The following is a 14,290-nucleotide window of genomic DNA, read 5'->3' on the forward strand; positions in this document are numbered from 1 at the left end:
GATAAAAACGTTCTAGAATCTGATGATAATGATTATGATGAATGTGATTCCTGCGACACAGAAAAGGTTGTGTCAACAGTGCCACTGACAACCAAAGAAGCTAGCGTAATACAGGTAATTAATCCAGATGACAGACAGTACTCGGCGAAAAGTCGAACAAGCGAATCTGAAGAAGCTCATTATAACAATCAGTCATATGCTCATCCACCAAGAACACAACTGGTCTTGTCTAAGGAGCAAATTATACGCATCCCAGATGATATACGAGTCTGTGAGATTAACAGCATAGCATGTATGCCGGATGGAAGGATACTTGTCTCAGACTTCAGTAACATGGAACTGAAAATGGTTTCTTTTGAAAATGGAGATATACGGCACTTGAAATTAGAAGATCCACCTCATGGTATTACAGTTATTTCCAATTCGATTGCTGCAGCAATTACAGGGTTGGCGTACGACGCATTGCTTATTATCAGTGTTGGTCAGACACTTACAATAAAAAGACATTTCAAAACTGATTGTGTTTGCAAGGCCATAGATAGCTATGAATCACATATTTATCTGTTATGCCTTTATAGGTATAGAACAGAAGTACGAATTGTATCAATAGATGGCGTTACAAGCATTCGTCTTAATCTCGGCCATGCAGTTTCATCCCCAAAAGGCATTGCGATAAATGAATTGAATGGGTTGATATACATAATTGACCAAAATCGAGGACTTTTTACTGTTGAAAGATGCGGAAAGATTATATCGCGCTGCTTTGATAAGAATATTGAACAGTACAATAGCGTTGAAGTAGATTTGAATAACAATATATTTGTGAGCACGAAAAATCCATGCGGTATATATGAGTTGGATTATAAAGGTAAGGCCCTCTTTGCCAATTTTCATCGGGTTCGGAAACAGAAAATTTTAAAAAGGCCTTTTGCTTTTGGGTTTAGCCAAAAAACCCCTTGTTTTTCGGGTGTAAAAATTCAGAAAAATTCAAAAATTTAATTTTTAAGGGGTTTTTTAATTTTAATTTTTTTTTTTGGGCCTTTGGAAGGGGGGGGAAAAAAAAAAATTGGGGGCCCTTACCCCCTTTAAATAAGGAAAATTATGACCTTTCACGCGGGCCTTTTCCTAAGTATAAGGTTTGTAAAAGGGGTTGTTTTGAAAGGGTTTTAGTTTTACTTTTAAAACCCCAATTTTTGCGCCTTCATTTAAAAACTATGTTTAAATTCAATTTTTTCCCAATTAAAAAATTTTTAAATTTCACATAATTTAAAAAATTTTAAAAGGGATCATTTGTAGCATGTATGCATATGTTGCAAGGGAGTTTTGTTATCACGCGAGAATCACTGGCTGTGCCAGAAATACATATAGGATTGGAAAGAATAACAGGAACGATAATTTCTGCTTTGATTGTCAAGATAAGCGTGTTTGATTAGTAGCAGATGTTAACGGGATGAATATTCATGTAGATAGAATGAATACCTTTATTAAACAGTTGAGCAACTAAATTGCCGCGCACTTCACTTCAGTGTTGTTATATTTTTCTGGTCCTTCGGGATCACTTATGCCAGCACTATTGCTATTGTTGAGAGTTGAATATCGCTCTTGAGTACCGCTCAAGCCGATACCAGGAAACATGAGGGATGTTGCACTTATTCATTATCCCTCATGTACAGACTCGATCAAACCTGGTCTGTAATTTTCATGTAATTTTGTTGTGATTAATGCTTCGGAGGGATCACTCTGTTTCCAGATTTTTTTTTACAAAATAAATGTTTACAAATACTGCTTAAAGTTAACGTTGTGTTGACTTTTATCTTCATGCCATACAATGTACAATAAACATAACCTGATACCTAATCTGCGTTGTTTTCAGATCTTTTAAATGGACAAAATAACATCAGCTGGTTATTACATGTAGACAGAAAATATTATTGTGCGCATTATACAATAGTATGTGACTAATACACATGTATCAAAGCGGCCTTCAGCTTTTACTTTTTCTTGGAAAAACAATTCTATGTTGTTTCTGTAATCATATCTTGGAAAAGTGCATTATATCACTGTTACGCTACTTTATAAAATGCGTCCCGAGAGGTATTTCAAGTGCTCCAATGACATTCATTTCTAAAAACAGAAGATCGCCGGGAAAATAAATAGTCCACTTTACTAATTTACATACAGAGAGCGGACCAGTAGATCCAGGGATCGAGGGGTTTCCTTATTGTATATGTATTAAATCGACGGCAAATTTCATTTTCCATCTTAATTATTTTTGATTTAATTTTATATGGAACGATTTACTTAACAATACTTTGTTTGTTTGCTATCCGATCGTTGCCTAGAAACTGTTTAAAATGATAAGGAAAATAAGTAGTATCCTTTAATAAAAATACATCCTAAAACAGTCGAGTACGGCTATATTTCTTTATCTAAAGTTTTATGCTTTCACCTATAATAATACATGACATTTACATTTGTCGAATTTGTCATTAACACTAGTTTATACTGAAAAAGACTGTATGGTTTTTTATTTCTTCATATTTGTAATTAACAGTTTTATAACCCAATTATTTGAAACGATTACCTCCTTTAAATGTTCGTAATGGGATAGTTTGGTTTTCAGTTGAACCATATATCGCCGATGCATCTATATATGACGTCACCTGATTCATCTGCTCCCGAAAACCTAATCAGAAAAAGAAAATAAGAGAATGTTCATTGTAATGCTTTATCATTTATTGTTGTATCAAACTTTTAACACGCATATCCCTCTTCTAATCATGCAACTAATTTTTAGTATCAGTGGCAGCAATTTATTATTTCTGACACTCACAAGCATATGATGTACATTGACAGGTTTAATACTGTTTAATAACTGCCCTTACCCTATATCAAATGAATCATCGAATGTTTGATCCAACAGTTGAACCCCAAACTATAACACAAACGTACCCTACGTTCTATATCGCCATTCACCAAAGTATAAAATGTGTCAATGGACAAATGGGTCCCTTATTTAAATAAACCAACACCCCCATCAAGATGAATATGACTTTGGTTATTTATGCCAATGTTTAAGGGATTCCACTGAGGTTTAAAAGCCTAAAAACATAACATTTGAATTTCTAACATAAATGAGCTGGGACACTTTGAACAGAACTATATGCAAAGATAGTTAAGAAATATACTTTGAAATAAATTGAAAATCGTATTTTTATTTTTTTCTTAGCCCGATTTGAGTTAAAAGCGTTTAAACACTTTTCATTTTGGATCATTTTTTTACAATTTGTATCCTTATTATGAAAAAAAGAAGTGGGCGAATGATCTGAAATTTTGCAGAAAGATTAGTGGTCTAATCAAACATCAAATGGTACATTTATCTGGAAAAAATATTTTTAAGTCCCATCATGTCAAAAAAAAACTCAGTGGAGTCCCTTTAAATGTACTTTTACATGCAGTATTTAAGTTTATATTTCAAGACTATTTTCTTTATTGTCAGCTTACTTTTTAAGTTGGTTTTACCATAGGCAAATAACCTGCAGAAGAAAAGGTTTGTTTAATACCAAACATTACATACCTGGTTCACAATCATGGTCCGGCACTGGAGCTGATCGCACCATACCCATGCAAGTCCTGTTGAAGAATGGATCATCGTCCGGTATGCGGATAGGGAAACATTCGGTCCTTTTTTAATGAAAAGAAAAAAACAATTACGTTTAAAATGATATATTTCATATAGCGTAAATGGTATACGTTTATAATGACTGCATACTCCTTCGATATATTACAGTTGTGTCCGTACCTTTAATATCAAATAGACGTCCACGTGTACGAGAAAATTCATACTGCTTCTTGATTCGTTGATTTAATAGCTCACATAAATGGCGGAATAATAATGTACTTTGCGGATAGCATGAACCCTTGAAGAACTAAATAATTTAACATACCTATAAAATGATCTTAAAACACATGCATGAAAACTTAAAGCATGCGTCATTTGAGTGAGCTATTGAGCAGTTAAATATAGCCTACTTTAAAAACAAATAATTAATACAGAGTAGATTCATAAACTTTGTCCTCACACTTACGGCATGAGAATAACTCACCCGCACATGAATGTAAGAGATATTTAGATATATCCTGGTTTTGTCAGTAGTTACATTTTACAATAGATAGATAGCTTTCAATCAATTACACAAGACAATATACCTAGAATTCAAGATTCTCCAATTGACCTTTGTTTCTTTAATTCTTCAATATACCTTGAAATGAAATATGTAATATAACGCATGAAAAAAATACGCTTAAAGAAAAAGAATAATAAAGGGAACTAACCTATTTTCGTTTCCTTCACCACAACATTCTATATTAGCTCCCATTGCGCCTGTATTGAAAATAGTATCACAATTCGTATTTTATCATTTTATGACATTAAGTTGACTAGGCGATTATAAATTTTATAATTATCATTATTTCATATAATCGTCAATACATACTTATAGCATAAAACTGGTCTATCACTTTGCCATAAAACGTTTGAAGGATACCAGTCCAAAATTGAAGAGAGTGTAAAGTATGCAGCTGATTGAGAAGTCACTATACCACTAGAGTAAGGGTTCTCTCAGAGGAAGGTGAACTGATAAACAAAACATACAATAACATATTGTATCATAGATTGGGGACCTTTCTGTTGAAAATGTGTCAGAGTTAAATCGTATACATATACATGCACAGTGAATAACTGGAATGCAGCTATTAGTTACCGCACTCCAGAGCATGCCCATTGATTGGCTCATTTCTGCTGGGGTTTACTTATTGTGACTGCAGAGAAAAGGATAACGAAAGAAATATTGTATTCAGATGCTCGTTCTTTCTGGGGTTTCTACGCCCCCTGGTACAAATCAGATTACTTAAATGTCAAGCCTAAAATATATATTAGGTATCAAGAAATATTACTTCAGTCTGTCAAAGTTATTTTGAATTATGCAGCTTTTATTACTGCATCCTAAACATAATTAACAATCAATGGGGTAACGTTTGTCCCTTTATGTATTGACAAATAATTGAAAATATATTTAATTAATGAGAAATAATCCTTTACGTTTGTTTTGTTTGTGCTTATAGAACAGCTTGAATAATTTATGTTAAGCATTTATAAAACCTGTCATGTTTAGATCTGCTTATTCTATGTATAAAAGGCATAACTTTAATATTATGCTGTTTTTGATATACCTTTAAGAACCGGTGTTGCTACAACGTCATGGTCGAGGAACTGACCCCACTGCATTACCATCATTGTGAGTTTATCATTTCTTGGTGCCAGTCCATCCGCTTTATGAAGCTCGTTACTGATGACACGAGCACTTGGTAGTTCCTCACCTGAGAGCCCCAGAGTTCTGGGGGCATCTATACCTGTAGAAACAAACATTCAAACATTTTCTAAACAAATAGTAATGCTTTACAATAAGAATGTGTAGGAGAGTGCGAAATAAATTGTTTCATTTCCCGAATTATCTAAAGTATTAAACTTTTTTTCATTAAAGCGAGTGTTATGTTACTATAGCACAAGTAATAAAGTAAGAATTTTAGTTTCCTATTTAAAATTAATTGTACAGGTATAATATTTATGCAACCAGTTATAATTTAAAAAAATTATCTTATAATGATAATAAAGATTTGATTAATCTTTGGACCAATGTGTCCTAATGAATTTGAAATATGTCTCTCAAAGTACGATCCGTGATTGAAATTCATATTGCATTTACCCACAAACATACGTACGAGAAACAAAGGTTTTCTTTGTTTTGAGCACAATTTAGTTAAAATAATTGTTCTTGACTTCGTTACAATACAATGTTGTGAAGAAAATATATACAGACCATCAGAATACATGGGCGGTATTTCTCTTAACTGAGGGCATTTAACAGCTCCCCAAGTCGGTTTCTGTAGATTATTACATGTTCCATCTATAGTCCTATAATACGCCTTAGGATCGCAGGTTTTACCCTAAAAAGAAATAGAAATCATATTTAAATTGGATAGTAATCAGCCTATTACGAGCATGAAAACATGTTTGTGTGCGTGAAATAAAGTTTTCCTCTTCGATAAATATTACTCAATAAAAATGTGTTTACAATAAACAAAGACTTTGATTTCAATTTGTTTAAATTATCAGTTTACAGCATGTTTGCAACACTTTATTGCCCATTTAGATAATTTTTATCAGAAATGTAAAGATGATATAACAACAATATCTTATTTGCTATCATACAAATTAAATTAAGAAGCTTTATTACCCTAATTTCTTTATCATATATGTAGTGAATGAGTGGACCTTAAAATGCATTGAATAATCATACTTGCCCTTGAAACCTACTTGTTTATATCACACTTAGTATTACTTTCCAAAATCAATATAGCAAATATATTCACATTTCTCTGATTAAATTGTGATGTGTTTGTTTATTGGTATAAGTATTAAAAGGTAAACATAGGTATTGTTGTCATATAGTTATTTTAGAAAGGCTTTCGTAATAACATGCATAGATATATCAATTGATAACAAGAGCCATGTCAACATGACCATCCCCCGCCGAGTGTGTTTGCTCATTGGAAGAATGTATATGTAGTAGAGAAGAATAATTCCATTTTAAGAGGTCTTTTGGTAATGAAATAGAAAAAATACAGAAACTGATTGCTGAAATGATTACAGACTTGAAACCTATGTGAATACTGATGGCTGAAAATAACGAAGGGCAATAACTGAAAAATAATGCAGGGTAGGTTATCATTCTTGTGTGATGCACCCATCCTCAGTAAAATCTATCCACCTATAAAGTTTCAAGTTGATACCTCAAAATCTTTTTGAGATAAGCTCCGGACAAAATAGTATGAAAAAGAACAAATGGCAATAACTCAAAAATTATATAGGGAAGAGTTATCATTCTTGTGCACAGCATTCCTCCTCAATAAGATCTATCCACCTATGACATTTCATGTTGACATCTCAAACACTTCTGAGTTATGCTCCACTCAGGTGAAAAATTAAGTATGAAAAATGACAAAGCGCAATAACTCAAAAATTATAAAAGGTAGAGTTATCATCCTTGTGCACTGCACACCTCCTGAGTTAGATCTATGCACATATGAAGTTTCATGTTGATATCTCAAAGGCATTTTGAGTAATGCTCTGGACAAAAAATAATTTTGAAGAATAACAAAGAGCAATAACTCAAAAATTATGCAGGGTAGAGTTATCATTCTTGTGCACTGCACTCCTCCTCAATGAGATCCATCCGTCTATGAAGTTTCCAGTTGATACCTCAAATACTTTTTGAGATAAGCTTCGGAAAAAAAAGAGTATGAAAAAGAACAAATGGCAATAACTCAAAAATTATATAGGGAAGAGTTATCATTCTTGTGCACAGCATTCCTCCTCAATAACATCTATCCACCTATGACATTTCATGTTGACATCTCAAACACTTCTGAGTTATGCTCCACTCAGGTGAAAAATTAGGAATGAAAAATAACAAAGGGCAATAACTCAAAAATTATGAAAGGTAGAGTTATCATTCTTGTGCACTGCACACCTCTTGAGTTAGCTCTATGCACCTATGAAGTTTCTTGTTGATATCTCAAAGGCTTTTTGAGTTATGCTCTGGCAAAAATTAATTTTGAAAAATAACAAAGGGCAATAACTCAAAAGTTATGCTGGGTAGAGTTATCATTCTTGTGCATTGCACTCGTCTTCAATATAATCTATCTACGTATGAAGTTTTAAGTTCAAACCTCAAATACTTTTTGAGATATACTCCGGACAAAGATGTTGGACGGAAGGACAGACGGAAGGAAGGAAGGACGGACGGACGGACGGCGACTGTTTCTATATCCCCCGCTGCCTTTTCGGCGGGGGATAATAAATATTTCAAACGTTTGCGAGCTATTTGTATATAAAGTATATACCAATACTGAGCTAATAATGATATATTGTGAGCTAACGTTTATAACATACGGTATAACTGTCATTATTGAAGTACTATTGGTATCATTTAAGGTATCGTTAATTCATAGAAAAGGTGGATAACTAATAATTGGGCGAGTGGTAAGGTTAAATATACTAAAATCTAGAATCATTTAGTTACTATAAATACGACGGATGTTGGAAATGTATTGCTAATTTCTATCTGGAGACTTCAAATTTCAAGTAAGCTCAAAAGTGTTCATTTCATGCCCTTGAAGTACTCCCCGTGGCTAGAAATGCAAAGTTTCAGCCGATGTATCCACATTTTGAAGGCGTCACGGTACGCTGATTTTGGCACAGTAATAAGGTACTGATGAATGGCAGATCCAAGTGCCTGACGGGACTTGTATTTCAGCCCAGCAAGGAAGGATTTCAATTTCGGAAACAAAAAGAAATCACATGGGGCAAGGTCTGGAGAATACGGGGGTGAGGCAAAACAGTTACTTTTCCTTTTTTCAAAAACGCCGAAACTATTGCGGTGGTATGAGCAGGGGGCATTGTCATGTAGTAAACGGATATGCTTAAAACCAGTGACAGGGCGTCGTTACTTTTTCATTTTCTTAAGTACTACGTCTTTGTAGTACTTCCCAGTGATACTTTTGCCGTTTTTCACCGGTACTTTTATTGCGACTCCTTCACTAGAGACGAAAATTGCATACAAAACCTTCTTTGCACTCAAAGACCGTTTGGCAATTATTGAGCGTTTGTTGTGTTTAGTGACCCAGCTTTTGTTGCTAACTTTTCTGACGGGCTCAAAATAATGGACCCAAGTTTCATCACCTGTGACGACATTGGCAAACTGTTTCTTGATATATTTTGGAAACATTTGAAGCAGCGTTTTGGTCACCTTAACCCGTTGCCTCTTTTGCTCATCGGTCAACAGATGTGGTACCCATCTAGCAGAAATCTTTCTGGCTTTCAAATGCTTCTTCAAAATAAAGTGAACCGTTGATAGTGATATGCCTACCTTTCATGCAATATCACGAAGTGTAAATCTGGCATCTTCTTCAATGATATCCTTTATTTTGGATACGATTTAGTTACGAGATGCAAATTTTGGCCTACCTGATTTTGGTGCATTTTGATGCACTCTACATCAGACTCAAATTTCTTTTTTCATCGCCTAACTGTGTCATAAGACACACAAGAAGGCCCATAAGCAGTAGAGAGTTCAGTCGTCAACTGCTTCAAAAAGCAACCCAGTTTTGAGCGAGCTTTGATGTAAGCCCGTATTTCATCTTTTTTGTCGACGCTTCTACCAACCATTTTTACTACAGTGGTCAATGACTGCGTGTATTTAAATGGCAAATTGTATGTCTTACACGTAGTCTAACGTTCATTTATACACCGATGTGTAGGTATTGAATTACCCTATACAAGAATGCATTGGTTTTTATCGTGTCCCACGTGGATCACGCGATAGAGGACAATAAGCAATTCTTTTCGAACAGCCCTCGTATATCGTGAGGTAACGTTATACATACATTATAAATGGCTGGACAATACTGGTGGAACCTTCTTTTCCATATCTGCAGATATTTTCGGTTTGCTTTTATTTTGTATGGCTTTATGTCTTCCCTGAAAGTAAAGACACTTGCTTTAAAGAAGATGTTCAATGAGATAACTGTTGCAGGTGCCGTTTTCTATGTTCATGACGTTTTGTGTTAATAGTTACGGTTTTTTAGCACCGATAAAAGTGCGATTCTTCCAAAATCATTTGGATGAGGTTTATAGGTTTTATTGGTTGCATTTAATAATATGAGACTTCTGTTTAAATTAATAAACATTAGAAAAATCACCGAGTTTTATGGGTTTTTTTTCTCAAATAATTTTTGTTATCTTAAAAATTTGTATTTGACACTTCATTTTTGGCTACAAAGAAATTTAACTATGTATGAGTGTTAAAAGATAGGTAAAAATATTATCACTTCGGAACCAAATACGAAATTGACAGTATGATCTTGAAATATAAATATTTACGTATCACTTTATCTGTCTTATTCAATATGAATATATTATTCAATTAAAGAAACACTCTTGATTTCCGAAAAAGGTAATAAGTATAGGTAATCTGAAAATTGGCTTTTAAGTCATTTTTAGTTTAATTTAAATATGATATGACTTTTAAAAGCTCAACTAAATGTCAATCATTTCCAAGTAAACATTTGAAACAAAAAGAGACAAAGAATCCGGGAATTTAAACGGTCTATACATAAATATTCAGTATAAAGAGAAACCTAATAAAAGGACAAATGTTCATTACATTGTAGATAGCTTCTTTAAAGCTGCTAATTGAATTTTAGCATCATCTACCAGCCTGATACCGTCTTCATCGAGTTCTCCAAACTGGGCAAGCCTATCTTGAGCCGAGTCTGCATTTGTATCAACGCCTGAATATAGAGACATTGTCATTGATTAACAATAATTAAACGTGAGTAAATCTTTATTTCTATTCCAATATGAACATTAGGGTGGTGCGTTTTGAATGGTTTTACATTATATATGCATTGCTGTTGTTTATCAATTGCCAAAGATAAAAGCATTATGTTGCTGGTTAGTTTAAATGCAGATTTTGTTACATAATTGTGACAAATATTTTGTACATCATTAAGTTTCCTAACATAATTATTTATCTTGTGACGTTTTCCCAACGAGACCATTATTAAGTTCGTCGCATAGGTGAACGTCGCGTGGCCATGACTTACACTATACCCCCATTCCCCCTCTACAACCCAAAACCCTTAAACATCATCCAAACATCATAAGTATTGAGAAAAATAAATTTTATGGAAAAAATTATGACTCTAAAAAATTATAAAGGTCATTTTGCATAGAAATATCACTAGCATAATGAATGTAAAATGGCGCAGCAGATTGTTTTCAAATGGAGTATTTTCATTGGTCACATGAAAACCTCTGACCAATGAAAATACTCCATACAAAAGGAAAAGGGAAACAAATCTGCTGTGCCATTTTACTTTCATTTTGGATTGAGAATTTGAAATATCGGAAAAAAGGTGCGTTAGAGTTTCATATGATGCTTTGATTAAAGAATTATAACTAATAATTTAATTTTATCATATTTAAATACGCAATACAAAGAAATATTCATTCACTGTGAATTTAGTGTGTTTTACTCGTGAGAGTTATACCGAAACAGTGCAATCAGATCTCTTCTGAGTTTCATTTGTTGACAGTTTGGGCTTGAATATTACTTGCTACGTATAATCAGCGAAGGTGTCAGTGTTGTTTCCTTAAAAGTATTTATTTATCTAAGATTTGACACCAGGATAGAAATATTGATGAATATATGCGCTGATAATTGAGATGCTAGTGATATTTCAAAGCAAAATGAAAGTCGAGTAAAATACCTTTATATTTTTTAGAGTCATAAAAATTTCTTTTCATAAAATTTATTTTTGTCAATACTTATGATGTTTGGATGATGTTAAAGGGTTTTGGGTTGTAGAGGGGGAACGGGGTTATAGTGTAAGTCATGGCCACGCGACGTTCACCTATGGTTCGTCGTATAAGCAGTGCTTGCGAAAGAAAAGGATTTGCATTTTTAGATTTGATTCACGGCAATATATCTAACACAATTTGTACCCTCAAGGATGAAAGGGTTAGTATGTGATATAAAGTTTGGTATATTTTGTAAATATTTACAATGGCTCAAAGCCTATGCAGAGTTAAAGATAAATAACAGTAAATGTATAACTGCTGAATGCAGATTATAGGAAACTAGCCATGGAACTACCATCCGATGCATTTAATATTTAGGCTTCTTATTGGACATTTTAGTAATTCTTTAGGAAGAAAACAACTAGCGGTGAGAATTTAATTAAAACTTTGCAAAATCTCAATCCTGATCAATGACAGTAATGATTTCTTATCATGTTATAAACCGTAGCCCACCTTTTTTCATTTTCAATTTGTTGAGTGCTGATTCTGCCTTTACTTCCATTTTACCCATTTCCAATGCCATTTGCACTTGGTCGTTTATATCTTTCTTTTCACTTATTACGTTGTTTTCATTACTGTCACTGTTTCCATTATTTTCATCGTCACATTTGGCAACAACAAACAGGTACCCAAAGCAAACCAGGATTAGTATTTTGATGTTCATCCTGAGATGCATTCTTGACACAAATAGAGAAAACATTTATAGCAAAATCGAAACATATTAATGGTGCCGAACAGACATGCACATGAGGCATTTTCATAAAAAGAATTACATATGTTGCCATTCTGTATACATTGTTATACAAAATATACAAGAAAAAAAATCAAAGTACATTTAAAGTTTTTTTTTCACAGAAAAGTTTCAAATAATATCACACTATTTTATAATTTAAATCGGGTTTTCTATTGCGCATGTTTTTTTTCTTATAGGTTAGTATAGACACTTAAGTTATTCTTTTGTCTTAGATAAAAATGCATATTTTGACATTCATCCAACAAATGTAATTGCAACCATTACATACAATAATAATAATGTAGTTGGTCTTCCTCTTCAACATCAAACCTGTTATAATTTTGATTGACAATATGTTTTGAATTGTGAAAACGTCTGTTCAATATTTAAAAGAATAGCAAAATCTAATTGGATCTATTTTGCAAATGCATGTTAACATTATAGATAGACACTCAGACAGACATGAGTACTGAGTCCAAGAAACGTACCAATACCCGCACACATAGAAACAATGTGGTGTATTTTTATCATTCGAATTCAGAGCATATTAAGGTTCAACACCATCTGTCGTATTCTTTACATGATTTGTAAGCTTCCGTTGATAATTAGAGATTATCTATGCAACCTATTTCTCTACATGGACAACGAATAAATTACCTACGTCTGTCAAATATCTTGGTGATTAATTGCCTCATAAAGAGTATGCAATTCTTTTCTTTTTTACTAATGTCAAAGTATATCTTCTTAACATGTGCATTTTAAAGGAAAATGATTTTTTCAGGCAAAACTAAACTTGGCATTATTACTGCAATGTATATGAAGGAAAACAATAAACAGAACAGACTGGGAGTCGTATCTGGGAGCACATTTAAACTAGTGCAGCGTTTTGTTTTAACTTTAGCTCTAATGTTCATCTGGCAAATGTAAAAGCAATTCAAAGTGTTTCTTCTTAGCAGAATTCTGACTTACATCTTAGATTGCGCACAATGAATCCTTCTATCAGATTAAACATTGGTGAAATGATTCAACGGCAGGCATGAATTAATTAATCGTTTGACCAATTACCAAGACAAAGAAAAACATTAAATCTAAAACAAAATGATGTATGGTTTCAATGTTGTGCACGACACAATTTCAAAAATCATTTTTATATTCATGATGATTTATATTTGATTCACAGTATATTTGATGCAAGTGCTTAAGTATTAATGTTTCATTATTTTTCTGATATACTAATGTAAGTCAGTATTCTGCTGAGAAGAAACGCTTCATTTTCTTTACATTTGCCAGATTAAAGATAATTATAAATGAAACAAACTGATGAACTTTAATTAGAGCTAAAGTTAAAAAAGAAACATTGCAATTATTTGTATGTTAACGTTTTCCATCGCTGCCTATTGTAAACATTCAGTGCTCCTGTATACGTCTCCTAGCTTATTTGATTCAGTGTTTTCCTTGATGACCGTATACATTGTAGTAAAGCTACTCCCCAACACGAAACGGGTCTAAAACATAAACGTAAAGCTATGTGTTAATAGTTATTAAATATGCATAGAAGTAAAATTTGCAGTTTCCATGAGAGATAGCTGTAACCAAACAGTTGTTATTCCCTGCGGTCTGGAGACCGCAGGGTATTGGTACGCGTTTAACTTTTGAGGCATGGAGGAGCACGTGACCTGTTTTCGGTACATGGAGGAGCATGTGATCTGTAAACCGTACATGATTGGTTAATTGACCTTTTCGAAAACCTAGCTAAATACCGTTTGCCGGTACGTTACGGATTTACCTGTAAACACTTTCAATATGATCTACGTAAATAACCGAGGTATATCGAGTGAAAAAATGCGAGTTGCTTCCCTTATCTTCGAGTAAAATCGATATCGCTTATGCTAAAACAATACAAAATAAGCTGTTTTTAAACCGCTAGTTTGTTGTGATTAAATGTCCGATTTTAAAATGTATTACACCAATAGAAAGCTTTGGATCTTAGCTTCGTCACTGTATAAAATTCAACACATCTTTGGACTTCAAAGTATTTTAATTAACTGTTAAACCTACCATATGTCAGACCA

General features: G+C 33.3%; 1 protein-coding gene across 1 annotated transcript in view; it reads right to left on the minus strand.

The window, feature by feature from the left end:
* LOC132739524 (eosinophil peroxidase-like) overlaps positions 1–14,290 on the minus strand; it is a 31,469-nt gene that overhangs the window by 13,845 nt on the left and 3,334 nt on the right. The window contains exons 2-9 of the mRNA XM_060727237.1: positions 11,939–12,162; positions 10,287–10,413; positions 9,508–9,601; positions 5,880–6,006; positions 5,233–5,421; positions 4,336–4,384; positions 3,578–3,684; positions 2,585–2,686 (exon numbers count right to left, since the gene is read on the minus strand). Of these exons, the coding sequence (XP_060583220.1) occupies positions 2,585–2,686; positions 3,578–3,684; positions 4,336–4,384; positions 5,233–5,421; positions 5,880–6,006; positions 9,508–9,601; positions 10,287–10,413; positions 11,939–12,161 (1,018 nt within the window). The 5' untranslated portion in view covers position 12,162. The remainder of the gene's footprint in view (positions 1–2,584; positions 2,687–3,577; positions 3,685–4,335; positions 4,385–5,232; positions 5,422–5,879; positions 6,007–9,507; positions 9,602–10,286; positions 10,414–11,938; positions 12,163–14,290) is intronic.

Source organism: Ruditapes philippinarum, unplaced genomic scaffold (assembly GCF_026571515.1).
Source record: "Ruditapes philippinarum isolate M1 unplaced genomic scaffold, ASM2657151v2 ctg2939_1_1_1_1, whole genome shotgun sequence".
Taxonomy (NCBI): domain Eukaryota; kingdom Metazoa; phylum Mollusca; class Bivalvia; order Venerida; family Veneridae; genus Ruditapes; species Ruditapes philippinarum.